The sequence below is a fragment of the Idiotropiscis lumnitzeri genome, chromosome 18 (genome assembly GCF_059441095.1).
Source record: "Idiotropiscis lumnitzeri isolate Australia: NSW breed Sydney's pygmy pipehorse chromosome 18, RoL_Ilum_1.0, whole genome shotgun sequence".
Classification (NCBI taxonomy): Eukaryota; Metazoa; Chordata; class Actinopteri; order Syngnathiformes; family Syngnathidae; genus Idiotropiscis; species Idiotropiscis lumnitzeri.
Window position 1 is genome coordinate 4320945 of NC_142408.1, and position 21264 is coordinate 4342208.

At 41.8% G+C, this 21264-nt stretch overlaps 1 protein-coding gene across 4 annotated transcripts in view; it reads left to right on the top strand.

Annotated features, from left to right (window-relative positions):
• The window catches only part of rgs3a (regulator of G protein signaling 3a), an 80484-nt gene that overhangs the window by 25286 nt on the left and 33934 nt on the right, over window positions 1–21264 (top strand). For all 4 annotated transcript variants that reach the window (XM_088281947.1, XM_088281948.1, XM_088281950.1 and 1 more), the window contains 8 exons: window positions 384–489; window positions 772–1210; window positions 2091–2130; window positions 2403–2722; window positions 2807–2884; window positions 3402–3513; window positions 5925–5968; window positions 14036–14170. In XM_088281947.1, the coding sequence (XP_088138073.1) occupies window positions 384–489; window positions 772–1210; window positions 2091–2130; window positions 2403–2722; window positions 2807–2884; window positions 3402–3513; window positions 5925–5968; window positions 14036–14170 (1274 nt within the window). The remainder of the gene's footprint in view (window positions 1–383; window positions 490–771; window positions 1211–2090; window positions 2131–2402; window positions 2723–2806; window positions 2885–3401; window positions 3514–5924; window positions 5969–14035; window positions 14171–21264) is intronic.

Below are 21264 nucleotides of genomic sequence, written 5' to 3' on the forward strand. Positions count from 1 at the left end.
TTTTTTCCCTTCACTTGGCTGGTCGTGACTGAGTTTTAAACGTCTCCCTTTTTTCCTCATATCGCACCCCTTTTCCAATCATCGATCCAGTTTTGATTCCTCATGAATAATTCTTCCCGTCATAAAATCTTAATGTCACCTGTGGGCCTTGTGGTTTTTCATCTCGTTGCTTTGAAGATTACTGTGAGGATCAAGACAAGCAGCGGGGTGTCGCCGTTAATAGGGGGAGAGCTTGCATCAGTTTTCTTCTTGAATCAAATAAACAAGCTTGAAAAACAAAAGCCCGTGCACTGGAATCGTATCTTGAGTGACGTGTCTTTGTTGTGTGTGTTTTTTTTTTTTTTTTTTTTTTTTTTTTTTTTTTTTTTTTTTTAATGCGGCAGGAGGCCCGGCGGACCAGGCAGGTCTACAGCAGCTGGATACGCTCCTGCAGCTCAATGGTCAGCCCGTTGAGCAGTGGAAATGTGCCGACTTGGCCCACGCCATCAGGTAAGACCACTCGCCATCTTGTATTTGACGAGCGTGATTCGTACGTGCTATCGTTGCTCATTTCCTTAGCTTGTGTGTTTTGGTAGCGTCATGCGATTGAGACAATTAGCATCTTGTGTAAGTTGTTTTATTTTTTGTCGCCAGGGTCCAAAGTGGGCCGCGGCCCGCTGTTTGGAGACCGCTGGGTTAGACTACTTACTAGGCTTACTAATGAGGCTGATCAAAATGTCCCTCGTACCTTATCAAATTCTTCAAAATGATGATCTTGTCATGTGACCGCAGAAACAGCGCCAATGAGATCACACTTGTGGTGTGGCGCAGCGGCCCCTCAGCCAAGCCCAACTTCGAGGGTCTCATCCACCGGCCCTCCTACAAGCAGTCCACCTCCAACTACGACACGCCCTCACCTCCCGCCCGCCGGCGCACCCCGGATTTGGGCGCCGGCCGAACCCCACCGGCCGTGCCGCCGCTCCCGGCTCATCACCGCACCGCCGCCGCCCGCAGGCTTCTGGTCAACGGCTCTGATGGCGTTGCAAGTGGCAGCGGGGGCGTAGGGATGGGCACCCTGCGCTGGGGCGCCCAGAGCGGCTCGGCCGAGGAGCTGGACGGCAAGCCGCGGCACCTCCAGCACCCTCACACCGCCACGCTGAAGGGAACCAGGGTGAAGGCGTCCAACGGGGACAACTACATCATCCTGGCCCCCTTCAACCCCGGAAGCCAGGTACCGCAGACTGGTGGTGGGCTGCATCTTCATCATCTCCTCCGTCCTCCTCATCCTCACCATGGTCACATGATGACTCACGCTAGATATGTCTCCTTACCCTACATCCCCGGTGCTAATTGATAGATTGACTTTACACAAGCGCTTCCTTCAATGTTTCTTTTATTGTGAACACGGGAAGTGCATTCAGACGACAATAAAGCACTTAGTCCGCCGTCCGCCCATACAAAGACATCTGGTAAACAAAGCGTGTGTCTATTAACTGCATCATTTATCTCGCATTGATTTTGACCATGTTTCATGCAACAGTTCATCGATGACACATAAGGATTTTTTTTCACAACTGTGTCCACTATGTACTGATGGTTGCATCTAGTGGTTGCATCAATAAAGCAAACTTGTTTTCAAAGCAACGACTGAAATGGCGTTCCTTAGTTAATAACAGTGTAATTACACGTTACTAACACATTTGTGTGAGAGCAATTGACTAACAGGCCGAACCTTTAGTTTTCTTGCTGTCCATAACGAGTTTTATACCATCCAAACTGTCTCATTGAGCTTTCATGGACTGGGTGGGAATGTGTGTGAACGAGGAGATGATTCAGACACGATGAATGAATCACAATCACGGTACGAAAATAATAGGTTCATTGCACAATACCGAGAAGGAATCATTTAAGGAGTTGCCATTGTCTGCATGTGAGGGCTAAATTTACCTTGAAAGGACTGCTGGAAACGAGCAACACAATGCTATCGTTTTATCTCTGTGAAGTGATGACACGGCAGCATTTACACGTCAAGTTATGATGACCAAACCCTAAATTATTGATTTTGTTTTAGTGTCAAATGAGTGTAACGTACCACATTTTTCTGCTTTCAGATTTTGAGGCCAGTTTATCAGGACAATCAGGAAACGTTAGGTAAGTCATCTGTCTGTGTTTTTTCTTTTTCTTTTCTGTCTTGTGAATCAGAGAAAATAAAATGGTCAATGGCATTAGAATATTAGATTTTTTTTTTTTTTTTCACCGTTGTGGTCAAACATCAAAGATAATTTATTTTGTTTAGGACTTACTTCCTTGACAGCGTTAAAAAGTTTTCAAATGTATTTTTATTTGATTTAAAATAAGCTTTTTTAATTAAATAAAATAAATCGCTATAAATTCATGACCGTCCTCCCAATATCGTCCTTTAGCGAGCAGGTTGTACCCCACGCGGCAAGCCTCTGGCGCTCAAAATCACTCCGCTGGCACCGCCGGTAACGTCGGAACCCTTTCGTCCGGTTCAAGTGGAGGCGGGCCTTTCTCCAGCCGCACTGGCTTCCTCCGTCGCTCCAACAACGGCAAGACATCAAAAACCGCCTCCGGCGGTACCGGCGTGCCCAACTACCCGCAGCAGAGCGCCAACTTTGCCAACTACCAAAACTGCACCATCGTCCGCTCTCACGTCCCTCATGGTAACTATGGATACGTCTCTGTGGCGCCTAAAATTCTCATCTTCCCCATCTTTGTTCAGGTGAGTCTGTTTTTTTTTTTGGAGGCACGTTAATCTCCTTTTGCTGTCAAAGTTGTAAAATCACTAACCTATGTGTGCAAGCAGCCCCTGGACCTGTGCAGTCGAGCTCTCATCATAACAGAGGAGATGATTTTACATGAGAGCAAGCATCACTCCCTCAAGGTCAGTAAAGTTGCAACATAAAAAAATTAAAAGAAAACTCATTCAATTTTACTTGAATAAAGTCGAAAAAAAATGGCAATTTACAAAAACGTGACATTTATTTACTGGGAAATTTACTGAGTAATTTTACCCGGAATAAATTTGCAATTTAGCAAGATATAAGGATGGATTTTTTCCAAGAAAACAGAATTTTGTGAAAATAAAGTCTGGATTTTACCAAGGATTTTATTTATTTATTTTGCAGAGATTGATGTGAAAAAGTTAGATTTTTTTATTTTTTTTTATGAGATTAAAATTTGAATTTTGCACAAGTAACTTTATAACAAAAAATTATCATTTTAAATTATTTATATCATAATAATAGTCATAATAATAATACCAAAATTGTTGAAGAAATTCAGAAATTTTTCCAGCGACAAAAGCTGTAATTTTGCTTCCTTCCTCTATATTTGAAAACAAAATATGTACAGTATTGCGTAACACTCCTGAGGTTGTTTGGTTGCATCGTGCGTTGCAGGTTACCGTGTTCGTATACACGGACTTGATGTTGGTCACGAGAGAAGACGAGCCTGGCAAGTGCAACGTCCTCCAGAGTCCTTTGTACTTGCGACACCTGCGACTACAGGACGGTATGTTTGGATGCGTCAAAGTGCATGCTGGGAATTTTTTTGGGGTGCATATACTAAAATAACAATGGACTTTAAAAGCGCATACATTTAAGATGAACTTCCACTACAAGGTAGCGGAATTGCGATTTCTCGCAGCCAAGAAAAAAAAATATTCCAAGGGGAATAAATGATCGTTTTGTGAGTCTATTGTAAAAAAATTACCAAATAAAAAACATTTGAAAATTAGGTTTGAATTTGACCAAGAAAAAAAAAATCTAAATTAAGTTTTTGTGAACAATGTTTTGTGGGACTACAGTTCATTTTCATGGAAAAACAGACGTAGAATGTGAGATTCAGCTTTACTAGAAAATAATTTCGGTTTTTTTGGGTAGAAATAATTTGACTGAGAAAAAATATTCTGACTATAGTCACAATTCTACCCTTCTATTATTTCACTTGAATAAATTTGGACTTTTTCCGTTACCAAATTAAAATCTTCTCAGGTTCCATACCGGTCTTGAATCAAAAAGTGAACATCATTCTCTCTTTAACAACACAATAACTCTTGTATCGGCTGTCATTTGACTGATGTCCTGGATTAAGTCTCCTCGAGAGTCAACGAGGACATAAAAACCAAGACAAAAGCTTCATTTGTTACTTTCTTGGTGTTTGCGCCATGTTGAATGGCAAATTCAAAACACTACATTCAGCAATAAACTCTCCTTTGACCTGAGGATATTTAGGGAGCGACAGCCCCGCTGAGTTCCTGCTGCTTTGTTTTTTCATTCCAGTCCGCATGCAGTAAACAGTCTCAGTTCTCTTGTGCCAATGTTTTCCGTAACTTGGCTGTAGCCAATGACGGCCTCATGTCATGACTCACTCTAAATATTTGTCTTTAGGATAGACGTGCAGGGCAGCCAGTAATGTACTTCTAGCGCCTCCATCTTTTTTTTTTTTTCTTTCCCCAAGCAGCACATTGTTTCACATGACTAATACTGGGCACCATTGTGTTACTTTGTACTCTTTTGTTTGACTTGTCACAAATCCTTATTATGAGTGTCACACTGTCCAAAATCTTTGGTGCATGATATTCCATTGGACTAAGTGGCTCCATGGCGACTTAATTGATTCAGCAGGATCACAGGCAGGCGATGACGTGCGGACAAAAATCTTGTTCAAATGTATAAAAGGAAAAATAAACGACTACATGCTTTTTAAATACATTACAAAAAAAACCCACACGAATAAATAAATAAAAATAAGTCAATCGAAGTTCACCACTGTCCTTGTCACACAATCTGAGGTCATTAGGGGTCACATTCAGGTTTGCTCCTTGCATCGTGCGCCGACGTGTATGTGTGCGCGCGTGTACACGCGCGTGCGTATGTCAAAAGCGGACACAGTCACAGACACACGTCTCCGCCCTGCTGCCTGCCTGTCATTGTTTTTTTCGCGTCAGTCAGGAAAGAGGCGCCAGTGGGGGATTGTGTTTGTTTCAGCTTCGTGTGCGTGTGCGTGTGTGTGTGCGTGCGCGCGCACAAGAAAATGATCCATCCGGGACAAGTTCAATACAACAGCTGTCCAGTATTCCTGTCCCCTTACGATGCTTGAATGTTAAAGAGCGTGGGAAACAATGAAGGTTACGCACGAGCAGAAACGATCAGCTATCAATGAATTTTTTTTTTTTTTAGAGTGTTGCCGCGACAATGGATTTTCAGTCAGTATCACATCTAAGTCTGATTGTTGAGATGTTTCTTATATTTTGCCTCATTGTATAAAGCCCCGAAATCCAAGCTAACTGTTAGTGACAGCTCGCACGTGCTGTAAAGCAGCTGCGTCAATATATCCAATAGCGACCTCTGCTGGTCGCTGTCAGTAGTGATTGTTTCTTGATACAATGTGTGTTTACATGATACGGTGAGTACCAGGCGCGTATTTGAATGAAATTATTCTAGAGGCCGCATGGATTTCGTTCAGAAAACGCTTGGAAAAGCATGAAACTACCGTTCGATTTTTTTTTTTGAGGTAGGGGGGTTGATTTATTGGCACAGAGGCTTTAATTTTTTTTCTAACAAATACTTGTGGAAGGGTAGATTTATCTTTACTATTTTTATTATTTACTAGAGTCCAGAGAGTACCAATGGTTTATTTGAATTAATTCATTTGAGAAGAGGCCTTTTTTTTCCCCCCAATAAATGTTTGTGCCTTTAGTTTTTTTTTATGAATTCTCATGTAAGAGTAGAGTGACCTTTTACATTCTTGGGCTTGGTGTGTTTTTTTATGCTGCAGCGACCAGCGAGTACTTGCCACTTATTTGTTTACTTTTCTTACTTGAACAATTTAGGGGAATATGGTGTGTTTTTTTTGTAGTAATGATCATAGAATATGAATGGTGGTATTAAGAGGTTGTGTTTTTTTTTCTTCTCACACAGATTATGCTGAAGAACTAAGATTCTACCTTATTCACATGACCGAGGTAAGACTCTTGTTTACGAGCATGTGTGTGTGTGTGTGTGTGTGTGTGTGCATGCATGTATCTGTGTGCATTTGTGATTCGGTTGTGTCGATGCCGAGCCAATAGGGTTGGCCGTTAATCACATTATTGGTAAGACACGCAGATTAGCAGAGAGCTCTAATGAAAATGCCTTTTCCTCTTGTGTCGCTGTCACTTTCATAACATCTTCACCACAGATAAAAAAAAAAAGTCAAATAGTGTGTATAATATATTTGCGTGAGTTGCAAGTTTAGTGGTTCGGGATTTTTCATTATAGTAAGTTTTTATTTCATTTGGAATTTTTTTAAATGGTTGGTTTTAATTGGCTTTTGTTGCTTTTTTTTATGAGTTTTTATTATTTTGAGAAATAATTAGCTTTAATTTTAGAGTTCATTGTATTTTTGGGGATTTATTTCTATGCTGTTCCATCCACAAAAGTTTGGGGAATGCTTTACTGTACTGAAAAAATACGAACGACCTCGTCCAATCCCAACGCCTCGACTTTCAGCGCATTAACGTCAACGACGCAACATATTTCGTCATGCCACCACAAGTCGATAGCATGCAAAATGATGAGTTGGACTGGAAAATCTCGTTTGCGGTCTCATTAGTTACAGTTGTTGATTTATTTTTTTTTTTTCTTCCAAGTTGACACAAACTGAACTTCCTGACTGCAACATTTCTCTGAAAAAGTGCGCGACACAATATGCTTATGAATGTTTTAAAGGCTCACTCCTGCTTTTTTTTTGGGGGGGGGGGGCTCGAGATTCCAGATTGAACAAGCGGAGTCTTGCTATCTATCCCCACAGGCTGGAAAAAGAGGAAGGAAGTGGCTACATAACTTTACTCCGTCCAATTAGGAAGGAGCGTATAAATAGCGAGGTCTTACATAGGACAGAGTTGGAGCGGTACAATTTGATTAGACATGTTGATAGAACAGTGGAATTGGAATGTCGCCTCAAGAATGCTAACTTAACGAAATAAGGATTTTTATTTGTATTTTTTTTTTAAACAAGCGGCATCGAGAGCTCATGCTAACCGAACGCTAGCGCTAACGATGCTAATGCACAAAGTGACATCGTGTGACGCGCATGTGGGTTGATGTTGCCGTGCCGGCTCTGTTCGTGCTAACGTTACTCATTTCGCTAGTTTAATATTAGCGGAATGCGACTGAGATAATTAGCATCAATTGCAAGTTTGTTTGTTTGTTTTTTTCCATCTGTTAAAAAAAAATAAAAAATTAAAGAGAGACCTGGCCAAGATTGTTCACAGCAAAAACACAAAGTTGCAGACATACAAAGAGAGATTCAAGTACAATTAGCCAACAAAATTTACGACATCTTCGACTGCACTTATGCGAAGATGGTTCATATTGCTTTAAAATTCTCTGCCTTTGCTTTCGCTTCTGTTGTTTGAATATTAAGGTAAAGTTGATGTGGTTATCGCCTCTCCTCAAACTCCAGCTCTGGTGCTTACGCTCTCATCCGTTCATTGGGTCAGCAGTTCATCTGTCTCACAGCTCCAGAAACAAACGGCAGACATGACATGCGGTGTTTGGTGACGTCTCACACAAGTGTTGTTCGACGGACCTGTTTCTTTTCCCCCCCCGTCTCTCGTCTTGTCAACCTACGGTCGTGTTCGTTAATCTCAGAGCGATGACAGAATCTTTACGAGAGGTGCTGACAGATGGCGTGCGAAGCAATGCCACGTGAGGCAAATATGTGTGTGTGTGTGGGGGGGGGGAGAGAGAGAGAGAGAGAGAGAGAGAGAGAGAGAGAGAGAACAACGGCAACGAAGGTGGAAGTTTCAAGCGGGGGGGGGCGGGGGGGGGAGGGAGAGAGAGAGAGAGAGAGAGAGAGAGAGAGACAGAGAGAGAGAGAGAGAGAGAGAGAGAGAGAGAGAGAGAGAGAGAGAGAGAGAGAGAGAGAGAGAGAGAGAGAGAGAGGAGAGAGAGAGAGAGAGAGAGAGAGAGAGAGAGAGAGAGAGAGAGAGAGAGAGAGAGAGAGAGAGAGAGAAACAACGGCAACGAAGGTGGAAGTTTCAAGCGCTTGGGCCGTGTTTGTGTTTATGCCAATGCTTGCGATCAAATGAATTGCTCGCCCGCTAATTCGCTTGCACTTTCTGGCCTGCAGAGGTCACATACATAAAAAAACACAGGCACACACACATGCTGCGATAGAGAAATGAAAGAATGGAAGAAGAAAGATTTAGCTTTTTCAATTCAGAAAAAAACTGCGGTTAATACAGTACAAACAGATGAGGGGTGTCCAAACTACTGATTGAGGCCATTTGGGGTCCACCGTCTGCTTTTTAGTGGCCCGTGGCATGCACTACAATTTACAGTTGACGCGGCCTTTGCTGTTTGCCTACTTTGTACGAAGCAGGAGAAGAAAAGAAAAAGTTTTTTCACATCCTGTACTTTGATGTTTTCTACCAATCACACTGCATTCGGTACGACATGCCTCAAAATCGCAATTGGTTGCTCGTGGTCAGGTTCAGTTTAAACTAGTGATGGGTAAATGAAGCTTCAAATCTGCTTCATGAACCAGTTGTAGTATTTGGTGACTCCAGTAGATGGCACTCTCTTTTCAACATTGGGCTGACTTACCATTTTTAAACCCTTTATTTAAACCAACAGTGCCATCTGGAGGAGGCAAAAATACAACAACTGGTTCATGAAGCAATTTCGAAGCTTCAATTTCCCATCACATCACTACCAGTCAAGTGAAAAAAAAAAAGGATCTTGGACGTCTTTAGCCGTCAATGGCATTGAATGAGTTAACTCCTTCCTCTTAATTTTCTGATTCTGCTGCAGCTCAGTTCAGGCGCTGAGCTATTCTCACGGGGACCCAAAAATATTGAAAAATTATTATTTGCTTTGCTGCTGGTTGAGTATGTCTGTTCACGCAAAAATAATCACGATACACTTGTTGATCCAAAAAGTTAATCTTGTTCTTGTTTTAAATGTGTTACCTGGCCAATAAAACAGGACAGGAACTGAATCTCCTTCATTTTTCTTTTGTGTGCTCTGCTATGCGGGAGGTCACCCTATTTTAGCAGCCGCTCAAAACGGAACTGATCTAACCCAGATTGACGTGAAAGAAAAATGTGTGCGTATCCACGGGAAGAGAGTGCTATGGTCTCTAGAAAGTCAAGTGTGTGTAAGTGTGTCAGTGACGCGAGAGGAGAGGAAGCAGAGATAGGCGCCGTGTCGGCAAATCGCAGATGAAAACGGGGAGGTGAGGCGTCTACTGTGTTTGCGATCCAAAGCGGGACGGTCATCGCCGGCGTGTTCGAGTGGTCATGGGAAACTTGGCTGACCGCGCCGTGCCCAAAAAGTGGTTGTCCAGGGAGGGCAACTCTCTCGAGCAACACTTGCTGTCTGACACTGCTGATGTAAGTGGAACTCAGAGATAAAAGTTTGGATTGCAGTGTGGGTAGCAAGGTCCGGATCGTTAATGGAAACTAAAACTAAAATCACGACAACTCACATTTTTGTCAGTTTTTTTTATTTTTCCCCCAGACCGTGAGGTACAACAGATTTTGAGGTGCATGATTTTTGTGAATAATTGTAAGTAATAATTTATTCTGTTTATTTGATAGATTTATCGCTATTTTGTTTGGACCAGGACTTGCGTGCTTTTGTTCACCGTGCAATGGCACAGGGCTTGCTTCAAAGCCTTATGGTCCAAAAAATACGAAACTCAACTCAGCTAAATTTTACTTTTGTAAAATTAACCAAAATTATAGTGAAAAATGTCCTTCATTTTCATCTCTGTCAATTCTTTAATGTTGTTGTTTTTTTTTTTACATTATATATTTTAAATGTATTATTTCTGTAATAGTGTGTGACTGTACTAAAGAAAGGAGTAAATAATGGAGAAAAAAAACTAATACTAAAACTAAACTGAAATGAGGCCGTTTCGAACAAATAAAAAAATAATTAAGAGAAACTGAATTAAAAAAAAAAAAAAAACTCAAGTCAAAACAAAAAAAACCAAACTAGAATGATATAATGCATAACCTTGGTGGGTTATAGCAATTTATGTGTTTATTTTGGTGTGCGTGTAAGAATTCTGTGAAGTCCTATTCACAGAAATCCCTGTTAATATTCTTGCGTAAGTGGCCCTGCGGAGTTGCTAATGGCCGAGGGAATCATCAATGTTCTCCTTTTAATTACACAGAGGAGCAGATGAGTACTTGGATGCAAATATGCTCTTGACCAAGAGCGAACCGTCATGGCCGTACCTGCACACCTAGATGTAAAAAAAGAACGTTTTTATTAGTATTACTTAATTTCATCATAGAAGCTAAGTGATTTTTGTTTGAACGATGGACCATTTTATCCGCAACAGCGGACTGTGGACTGAATGAATCTACTCCGATCTTCGATAGCATCGATAAAATAATGCCAGTGATCGGAGGGCAAAAACTGAAATAGCAGAATCCCAGCGGGGCCAATCATGTGCTAATCATCCCCGATGACGTCTATAGGAAGAGCCCAGGGCCAAACATTCCAGTGTACATGCTCCTTTGCCTCTTTTTTAGGTCAACCGCAGAACAGCCGTGAAGTGGAAAGGCCGACAAACAAACTCGAAATAGATGAAAGAGTGTGGGAAAGACACTGAGGCAAATTACATTCTGTTCTCTGCTATGGAAATTGTTTGAAGGGGGGGGGGGGGGGGTTGCTTTTGTTTTCCACCATCAGCTACTTAGTAAAGTTATTTGGGATTTCACGCTGAAACGTCTTTGTCCGCCGTTTCCACAATCACAAGAAATCTTGCTTTGATGCGGAACTATCGCGCTTGAAATCTTGACCAACCCTGGTTTGTCCCGTCGAGTGGCGACCGTGATCGATTTAAAGGTTACGAATCGGACCTTAGCGCAACATCCGGCGACATCAGTGAGGGCTTCGAGAGTCATCCGATCCGTTGCAAAAAAAAACAAAATTTTTAAAAAAAGCAAACAAAGTCATTCACCGACAGAGGAGGTGGTTGTCGCTTGTCGGGCATTCCCAACACTTGCCAGAAATCTTTGAAGCTCCTTTAATGTGACCGCTGGCCTCTTTGCCGCCTCTTGCCCAGCTTTCTAGTCGTCTTTGATGAATTTTTCGAGCGTCTGCTGACTTCACGTACCGATTTGATCACATGCTGACAATTTCAAGAAGTTCACGACCAATTCTGCAAACTAAAAATGAGGTTGAAAACGGTTTTGACTCGCCGCGGATCCGCTTCTGGCTACCACCGTGCACGTTTACCGCTGAGACTGAAATTGGTATCGATCGAGCACCTCTGGCCGTTGTCAAGAAAGCAAACAAGGGCATTTAACGAGCGTTCCTCGAAGGCGCACAGCTGACGTAAGATCAAACGGCGCACAGCTGGCTTATTTGTGACCTGGATGTGTACGGGAGAGTGAAAGCATGCTAATCAGCGCCGACGCGTGCTACTGTAGGTGAGCGGCAGTGACATGCTGAAAACTCATCCGCCGGATGGCTCGGGAGGAGGCCCTCGACCGGGGGAGCACTTTCATCAATCTGATTATGCCGTCTTTATTTTTAGACCCTCCATGACAGTTACCCGCGGCCATTCATTGGATTTTTGCCCCATTAGCTTCTCATGCCGAGCTCTCGGACTGGTGCTGGGGTGACAAACAAGGAGGTGGCCACACTTGGGGAAAATTGTTGCAGCCAAGTGGACTCGCATGAGTCGTGGCGCCAACATGAGAAATGGCAACTGAAACAAAGACTTGTTGAAGAAGAGAAATCAGGTGACAAAAGATGTCGGTTGGTCAGTCAGGTGTGTCTAAAATCTGGACCAGGTAAAAACAACAAGGGAACTTGGAACAAATGGGGAGTCCAAGTCAGTGTAAGAAACCGCCGAACGCAAATGTGATTTACGTACGGAAAAAGCGAAACCAGGAATGTCAAACTCCGGGCCGAAAAGTAAAACTTGAACAAAGCAGCGATTTTTTTTTTTTAATTGAAATGTTTTAATTTTTTTTATTAAATACATTTTTATTAATACAATACAATGTTTAGTTTTTCAAATGACTATTTTCATTTTGAATTTAAAACGGTATCGTAGTCATTTGGTATCGCCTCGCGGGCCAAATATAATTACACTGCGGGCCAAAATCGGCCCGCGGGCCAGGGTTTGACACCTATGAGCTAAACGAAAGCCTTCAAACTTGCAATTGTCTTCGCAAACGATAGTGGACTGCTCATGTCATATTTTAGTCTTCTGACATTTCTTGCCATTTCAAATGACTTTGATGTCACGTCTGTAATCAGACTTTTTTTTTTTTTCCTTTCAAAATTAATCAATTGACTGAAAATCCTCAGATACTGTCCACCATATGTGACATCTACCAGCCTCTCGTGCGCCGTGACAGTCTTCAACCGGCTCCAAAGTGATGGATTTCCTCGAACATTGACACTGATCTCTGTCAGCTTTGCCGACGCCGCTAATTCATCATCCGGCTGTGATGTCATAAACGCTTTGCTTTCTCTCGTTTTAACGCATTCGACCGCAGACGTTCTCACACTCATATTCTTTTTGTGTTGCATATTTCTTCCACTGCTTGTTCCACTTAGTGAATTTTTCTCTTCAATGTAACACTGAGGGTGATTGAAAAAGACAGGGAGCAACCAGGCGACACGCGATGACTCCCATGTCGTCGCTTGTCGGTTGTTAAGGGGGGGTTGGGGGGTGTAACATGAAAATAAGCGACGGCATCATGATTCTCTCCTACGACGGCCACTGAGCGTGGAGACATAACCCCGAAGTTGATCTCAAGAGGGCTTGCGCAAATTGGAACGACCAAAATCGATGCTATTTATATCCCGAGTTATGTCCAAAAAATGTCAGGACTCAAATGTTTTCGCCCGAAGCAGGACGTGTCCATAAAGAAACGACTTTTTAACAGTCGGTGTGTTTTTTTTAAATTTTTTATTTTTATGTGTGACATTGTTCCCATGAAGCCGAGGAGAGGAGAGGTCCCGCTGCCTTGAAGCCGCTTGGGCTCCCGATTGACGCTAAATGTCACAAATAGGTAGTAAAGGCGAAGCAAATGGCGCAATGACATCATTGAAAGTTTCATCCATGATTCATGATGCCGACCACAGGAGAATTTGAACCCTTGCGGATGAAAAGCTTTCAGCCCACCAGCTCCCCTGTCTTGACCGCTGATTGTCAAATTCGTCGTTTCATGCGTTTTCCCAGCAGGGCTTTATTGATTTGTTGGTCCACATATCAAATTTTGTCTCAAGTGCGCTCCGGCCATGATCTAATTTCACTAATGCGAGCACATTTTGCCCGGCCAGAGTTTCTACCCAGACTGCTGTGTCATCGTCACTGAGCCCAAAATGGACAAAGAACGGGATATGAATTGCCGTGCCGTAGCGCTTTCGAACTGAGCGACTTTATAACGCCTCGTAATCGTCATTTCACACTGTAGATTGTGCCGGAATTAAAAGTCGTAGCTAGGTCGTGGGAGAATTGTCATTCTTTTACATTTTGGTGCGGATTGAAGTATTTTCGAGCCATTAGTCTGCATGCATTGAGGCCATTTCGGCAGCCAACTTTCCAACTTGCTCACACAATCTTAATATAACCAGAAAATTTAAAAAAAAAAAAAAAAGGGCGTTTACTACGGCCCTCCAAATTGTTTGGGCACCGCTGCCTTTATTTTAAATAACGTATATTTGAGTTCGGCTCCCACAAGGCGCCGCCATGTCTTGTGACCCCACAAATGCATATAGACAAGTCTGTGTGTGTGGGTCCAATGCTGGAACGTCAGTATAAGGTAAATATTTTGATAATCACAGTCATAGCCGTGAATATAATTGTACTCTGAATTTATTTGATTGTTTTGTCGCGTCCCATTTGTTTGTTTGATCGCCGCTCTGAAGTCCGTTTTGACTTCATGCTCAATTTGAATGAACTCCTCAAAGAGGTTATTTCTTCCGTCTTAATCCTCCGCCCATCTTGTTGCTCACCTCTCTCCGTCGTCTCTCTCTCTCTCTCTCTCTTTTTGTCTCTCCGCCCGCAGAAGTGCGACTGCCTGCTCAGCCTGGAAGCGTACTCGTCCGAACAGAAGCATCGCGTGTGCCAGTGCCTCAAGGACAACATCGACAAGCAGCTCCAGCTTCAGAGGAGGGAGCCCGCCGCTCAACATTTTGACCAGGTACGGACGGGGACACTCCTTGACGCTGGCGGGCAAGGCCAGTGAGTGTTCTCGCCGCTCGTTTCCGGCCTGAAACAGGATGCGGCCAAAACGTGAACATCTGTGTGTGCATATATTTGCGTGCACACGCTCATTCACATGTCATCTCAATGAGTGACGCGTCACGCATTCTTTTTCGTTTTTGGGTCCGATCTGCTTGTCTTTTTTTTTTCTGGTCCGTATTTGCTGTTGACCTGAGCTGTGCTCATGGTGTTTATTTATTTTCGAGGCCAAAGGTCCTCAATAGGTGGCCTGCAGTCCTGATGTGATCCCAGGCACCTTTCCGTACCGACCCAGATCCATTTTTATATGGTTTTGGCTGACGCTTGCAGCAGTTAATTTATGGAAGTACTTTGTTCAACAACCAATCACATTGTCATTCCTCAGCAAATCGTATGCAAAGCTGCTTTGCCAGTCGAGCAGTTGGGTGTGCGTGAGGCAGGAGAGAAGTTCAAGGTAGAAAAAGTGTGTTGTTGCCCCCCCCCCAAAAAAAAAGTTGTCTGGATTGAATGAATGTAGGTTCAATTTGCCAAAGTTTCTTCATTTATTCTTCTGTTTTCCTTAAATTAGCCTAAAATGGCAAAGCTACCATATTTTCCGGACGATAAGCCGCTACTTTTTTCCCCGATTTTGAATCATGCGGCAAATACTACGGTACGGCTTTTCGGTGGATTTTTCTTTCACCACTAGGGGCGCTCTATAGTTCAGAAAAGACGCTAAATAGTGCGCCTTGTATATATCTTTTTTTTTTTTTTTTTTTTTTAATCGCTGCTGCGGTTTATATAAACGTACGCGATATAGTCCGTAAATTACGGTATATATTTATTTTTTTACAACACGGGGCGTTAAAGGGTTAAAATAGCCGAAAGTATAACGTCAAGTAAAAAATGACACTTGACTCAAGATTATTTTTATCATAAAATTATGCACGAAAAAAAAAAAATCACAAAACTATTAGGTAGAGAATTATCGTGCATGTTTGGCCTTGACTTGAAAGAATTGTCCATAACTGGACCTTTACAACTTTTAATCGAGGATTTCGGCTCTCGGTGGATGAAAAGCTACTTGTCATTTAATTCCTCCTTTGTAGTATACAGGAGAGTGCTTTTTGCGCTCGCAGCTTTCCTTGAAGTCGTACTCCAACGTATCTTTGGCTAAATGAGCTCAAAGTGCATCGACGACGCGCATCCTTTTTTCACTCACGTCCGCCATCTGCTTTTCCATGAGAAGCGTTTCACTCCTTTTAACTTTGTTTGGTTCACACCTTGTTGGCTAAACGCGTCGGTGTGAAAATATCATTCATGCAACGAAGCTTTGAGGAAAAAAATCAATAAATAAATCATCAGAGTTTGCACGTCCTGATTAGAAGCCACTGAACATGAACGCACGACAACATACTTCACATCATTTCTTGATCATATGAGGCTTCCTACGATCTATTCATGTGTGTGCGTGTTTGTGTTTTTCATTTCTGGTGAGGCGGCCTTGCACTGTCCTAGCTTGCTAGTGTGGGATTTTTTTTTTTTTTAACATTGTAATAATTTGTGGTTAACTTCTTTTTACACTTGCATGACAGTAAATCTTACTATAAAGTCGTTTCACTCAATTTTGTAGTTTTAAGGAAGAGTTCAGAAGAGTTCAGTTTAATTGTTGCATCATATATATCTTTTTTTCCTCATATGGCACCCCGAGGACTCAATAGAAACCGGAACTCCGCCCCCAAGGCTTCGATATTCTTAAGAGCAGCCGATATTATACTACGATTTATGACATCTGTTGGTTCCTAATCATATTCCCGCTAATGTCAACCATCATTCACTTTCACGATTCGCTCCTTCATCCCGAAACATCTTATTCGATCTAAATGCGTGGTGACCCGAGGGCGAGGAACTGTTTGCTTAATGATATTGAACGTCTCGACAAATGAGTTCACTTTTGATTGCTTTTGTGCGCACTACCTCAGAGGCAAATAGTTTGGATGTTCAGTCAACTTCATCGCTGCATAATTACATGCAAAATGGGGGATGGGGAGGGGGGGGGTTGTGTTTCCGCTGGATGGGGGTCATCCAGTGTGTGGTTTGATTGTATTTGCATTTTGGTCGAGCGCAAAGTGCTGTTTCGGACCGTGCACATTTTGTGGCTGTTCATCGTGAGAAATGGGCGTTTGCGCCGTCGTGGGAGTGAACACAGCTGACTGGATTCCCGGCTAATCGAAGCGGCTCCTCTCGTTCCTTTTAAATTCAGCACAGGTGTGGCTTCGAAAAAGACTCGCTCGAGTCCAAAGCGTAAAGTTGGCCACCCCGAATCGCGAGACAAACCTTGGGAGAAATTTCTTTTATGTTGAGTTTTTCGACGGTTTCTATTCACAACTATTATATGAATAATAATTCCACTCAGAGGGCGATTCTTGCAATTTTTGACTCTACTTTAAATTCTCTTGAGTACAGGTTGCTCCTTTTTTTTGTAGTTGTGAATGTCGCCATGCAATTCTGTTGCTGTTGTGTTTGGGGGCGCATGTCCTCTATTTGGCTTTGCGCTGCTATTCATTAGATAGCAACATAAATAATAATTAAAGCTCCAGAAACATCTGTTCTGCCCAATAAATACGTAATTTGCATGCCTCTTACTGTTTTTTTTTTTTTTTTTCGCCTCCCTGCTGCAAACACGTTCCTGCTCATTGTCGCTAATTAGATATGGGTGAGTTGCATTTGCGCGTCTTTCTCTCGCGCTACGTGCTATTTTGGGGGATTCATGGTTTGGATTTACATTTTCTGCTCAAGAGGTGGTGCTGCCTAAAAAGAAAATGTTTTAATATGAATACTATAATGCGCATTTCTTTGTGACTATAATAACTCCGAGCATGAGTGAGAGCATAAGATGCAGTGACGAGGTGTTCCATCTCGTTAGTGTCATCAATAAATTATATATTGTATATATATAATTGACCCATGGTAAACATTACAATATATTTGAATGATTTTGATTTTTTTCATTTTATATATGTATGTATATATATATATATATATATATATATATATATATATATATATATATATATATATATATATATATATATATATATATGTAAGTGTCTAAGTATAATATCGAAATCGTATTGAAGTTAAAAATCGTTTAAAAAAAGTGACATATTGCTTTTTGTCGAATCGTTAGTCCGTTTATCGATACGTGGCGTATCGGTCCCCCCCCCCCCCCCCCCCCCAAAAAAAAAACAACAATAATAATAAAAAACAAAACAGGAATACAAACCTGTCTGGATTTTTTTTTTTCGAGGTCTGCAAACGAGATGCAGCTCTGCACAACACACTCGCAAGAACATGCCAACGGTTACGTATGCTGGAAGCCTTTTTGGTAATTGACAAAAATGTCTCCCTCGCTCAATGTTTTGTCTCTCGTTCACCTCCTACCGCTCGGAGCGCAAACGGTATCTTCTCAGACATCTTCTTCCCCGCTCATTTGGCCCACTTACTCTCTCGTCCTGTTTAGCTTTTCCTAAATATGCTCACACACGCACACACACAAACACACGGAAAGCCCAGCACAACGATGTTATGTTACCCAGAAGCCTGCAGTGAATTAATTCCCCCGACCGTCTTTAAACATTAATGGTCTCCCATCGGTGGGTTGGCGTTTAGCTTTATTTTAGCTTGACTTTAACTATTCATCAGTGTGTTGTGTAACCGAGCCGAGTGAGTTCGGGCCGGAGCCACGCGGGCTCGACCCCGAGAGGGCGTCGCCGAGCACGAGATCCGTCCACATTCAATTTTAATTACATGCATTCTTCATCCTGGAAAAAGAACATGAAGCCTCGCAAAGAATGCTGTTGAGTTGGAATAATTGAATTTGCGAGTTCAGTGGAACTTAACGTTTACATCTAAATACGTTACATAAGAAGGTCAGCATTTCATTCCAGATTTCAGCAAATCTCCCGAGACTTGAGCTTTTTCTTTTTTTTTTTTTCTTTGGCTATTTCTGTGACAGGATTGTACCACGGATGATGCAAAATGTGACGGTAACCATAGAACATGAAGTGGGCCGTATTGCAATGTAGGAAAAAGCACGTCATGTGATGATCGCAAATTGAGACCTTAGGCACTAAGATGTCGTTTTTTTATTTATATTTTTTTTTATCTAAATGCCATGTAAAATTAAATAACTAAATGAATAAATAAATAAATAAATAAAAACGTATTTTTGTTAACTAAATTTAAGTTATTTAAACTAAAACTAATAAAAAAACTAACAAACCTGCTCTAAAAACTCATTAAAACTAACAAAAAAAAATCCCAAAATATAAAACCCTGGTAACGCATCACATTTACTCGATCACATTCACTTGAATAACTTTTTTTTTAACTTGTCAGACTAGTTTTATGCAACATATTTTTATTTTATTTAAGAAGAAATGCTACTTTTTTAATTTCTTGTGCCAGACTTGCCTGGGGCGCTGTCACATGTCTCTGCTTCACGAATCCGACGCAACCACTGGCGACGCCTGACTGGATTCCACCAATAAAACGAAGCCAAGCAGTCATTTGACTGTGCCGAGATTTCATTGACTGTTGTTGAATTCAAATGACATTTTAGGGCAATACCGTATCTGAATTCCATTTTTATTTTTTGTTCCTTTTGATGTTCAGGCACTGATAACAAAAATAATGAATCCAAAGTTACCAAGCATCCTGAACGATAGTCATTATATTTTATTTTACAGTGCTTGATTGTGTTACATTTGATGAAAGTACAGATTATTTATAATTAAAAACTAGATTTTCAGGATATTTAAACGTTTAAATGAGTCACTTTTGCTTTTACTTTATTTTAATTATCGTTAACTATTTATTACACTTGTATAACAGTTACTTTATTTTATTCTTATTACACTTATTTGACACTTCATTTTAAAAATGCTTGTAGAGTTGACAAAGTCCTTGTCAGTAGTTTGACTTTAAAGCAGATGTATTCGATCTATTCTCTTATTTTCAAGCAGATGGACAGCATCCTGCCACTGTTTGTGTCCCCGTCATCAAAAACAGGTGGGCACTAATTAACACTATAGTGCAAAAGTGCTGGAGAAAGCAAAATAAGGTGATCATGTCAGGGTGGAGGTTGAGGAGGAGGGGAGGGAGTGGTTTTAACAAACAAAAAAAGTATTGCGAGACAACAAGTAACACCTGGACAAGTCACAAATGGCAGGAGCGAGCTGATTGGTCAGCACGAGGGCTCGGTTAAACGAATACAGGTGGACGCAAGAAGCGTGACGAGACAGTCGAGACGCAAAGGAGCAATAAGTCAAGACATGAAACTAAAGTCACAAACCGAAATCAACCAAACGGATCATGACCGATTTTCTTTTTTTTTTTTTTTTTTAAGTCAATGATGACTTTTGAGGCATCAGATGTTTTCAGTCTGACATGGCGGAGAACAAAGGCATGCACTGTGTGATTGAGTAAATTTAAAATAGCCCATCGTATACAAGCATATGACGCGATTAGATCAGGTCTGATGGAGAGTTTGCGTGCTTCACCCTCACACACACACACACACACACACACACACATTAAACACATGCGTCTAGTGGGCCCACGTAACATCCTGCTCTTCGGAGGGTTTTGATTCACGGCTTTGATTTGTAACTTCTAAAAATAGCTTGACGGAGAGGGAGGCAGGGCGACAGAAGAAAGGACACTTGGATGCTTTTGCGCTCTCTCTCTCTTACTTTTGAGCATTTGATCTTTTAATAACCTTCACTCTCGTCGTGTTTACAAGACGCTTAAGCATCCCCTGCTCACCTCCGCCTCGTCTGTTCTTCTTTTATTCATTTCCTCTGCTCTGTCCTTCACTGAATCACGGCCCCCCCCCCAACGCATCCCAACCATCGCCCCCCCCCCCCCGTCCCAGCCTGCCTGGAGCTTTACCGCACCGTCTCGCTCTCACACTATCGCTTGCGCTCACATTGGGACGATCCCCCACGCCTGAGCCGGCGACGACCCAACAAGACAAGAAGCACAGAAGCGCATCCAAAAAGGACAGCACACAACAGGGACTTTGGATTAGCTGCACATCAGAGTGTGTGTGCGTGTGCGCGTGTGTGTGTGTGTGCCAGCTGTGCGTCCAGATGCCTGTGTCTAAGGTAATGTCTTACCTCCTGTGTCGGTGTAACAATGGAATGTTCTTTCAGGGGATGTAATGGGATTATAATGTGCATGGAAGCTGAAAATGTATTTATTTATTTATTTTATTTATTTATTTTTAAGAGGGGATCCATTAGTGGAAGTTCCTCCTAGGGTTGTGTTGCTTTTGTTTTTTTTTCCTGAATTGCACATTTATTGAGAGCACTAAATGTGTTATTGTAGTTGTTTGGCTGATGAATAATTGTGAGTAAAAATCAAAAGTGCGGCGTCGCTGGACACTGTTGGTCCAAAATTTTGATGCGAGTAATGGAATGTTGCATTTGACTTTGTAGGAATTTGTTGAAAGGATTCTTCCAATATTTCCCTTAATTACTGGGTGAATAAGTTGTGACTCTTGATAAGGACAAAATTGAAGCATTCCTGACTCTTCAATATTGTTTTTAAAAATAAGTTGGCCTAGAAGAGGTTTTGATTTTTGTGAACACCTGTAAAAAAAAAAAAAAAAAAAAAAAAGTATTTTGCAGACTCGAACGGATTAATTGCATTTCCATTCATTTCAATGGGAAATATTACCTCGCTTTGTGAACGTTTCAACGAGCTCACAGAAGCAATTAAGTTGGGAACTTGAGGTGGTTCTGGTAGTATCGTGGAGCGGCAATTGAAAGCACCGTGATGTCACTCACGAGCGCTTTGTTTACACTCGACCAGAATGGGCCATTCATGTCAAGAATATGGCGACAACTTATGACTCAGTGCAAATCTAGTACAAACATGTCTATATATAGTCGCTCAATACATTTGCGTCGTGGCTCACAAGACAGCTGGAGGAATAACGAGGCGCTTACTCGGTTGTATTGTAGCGAGATGTTATGCAACAACACCAATTTAGCCAGCATCCCACTT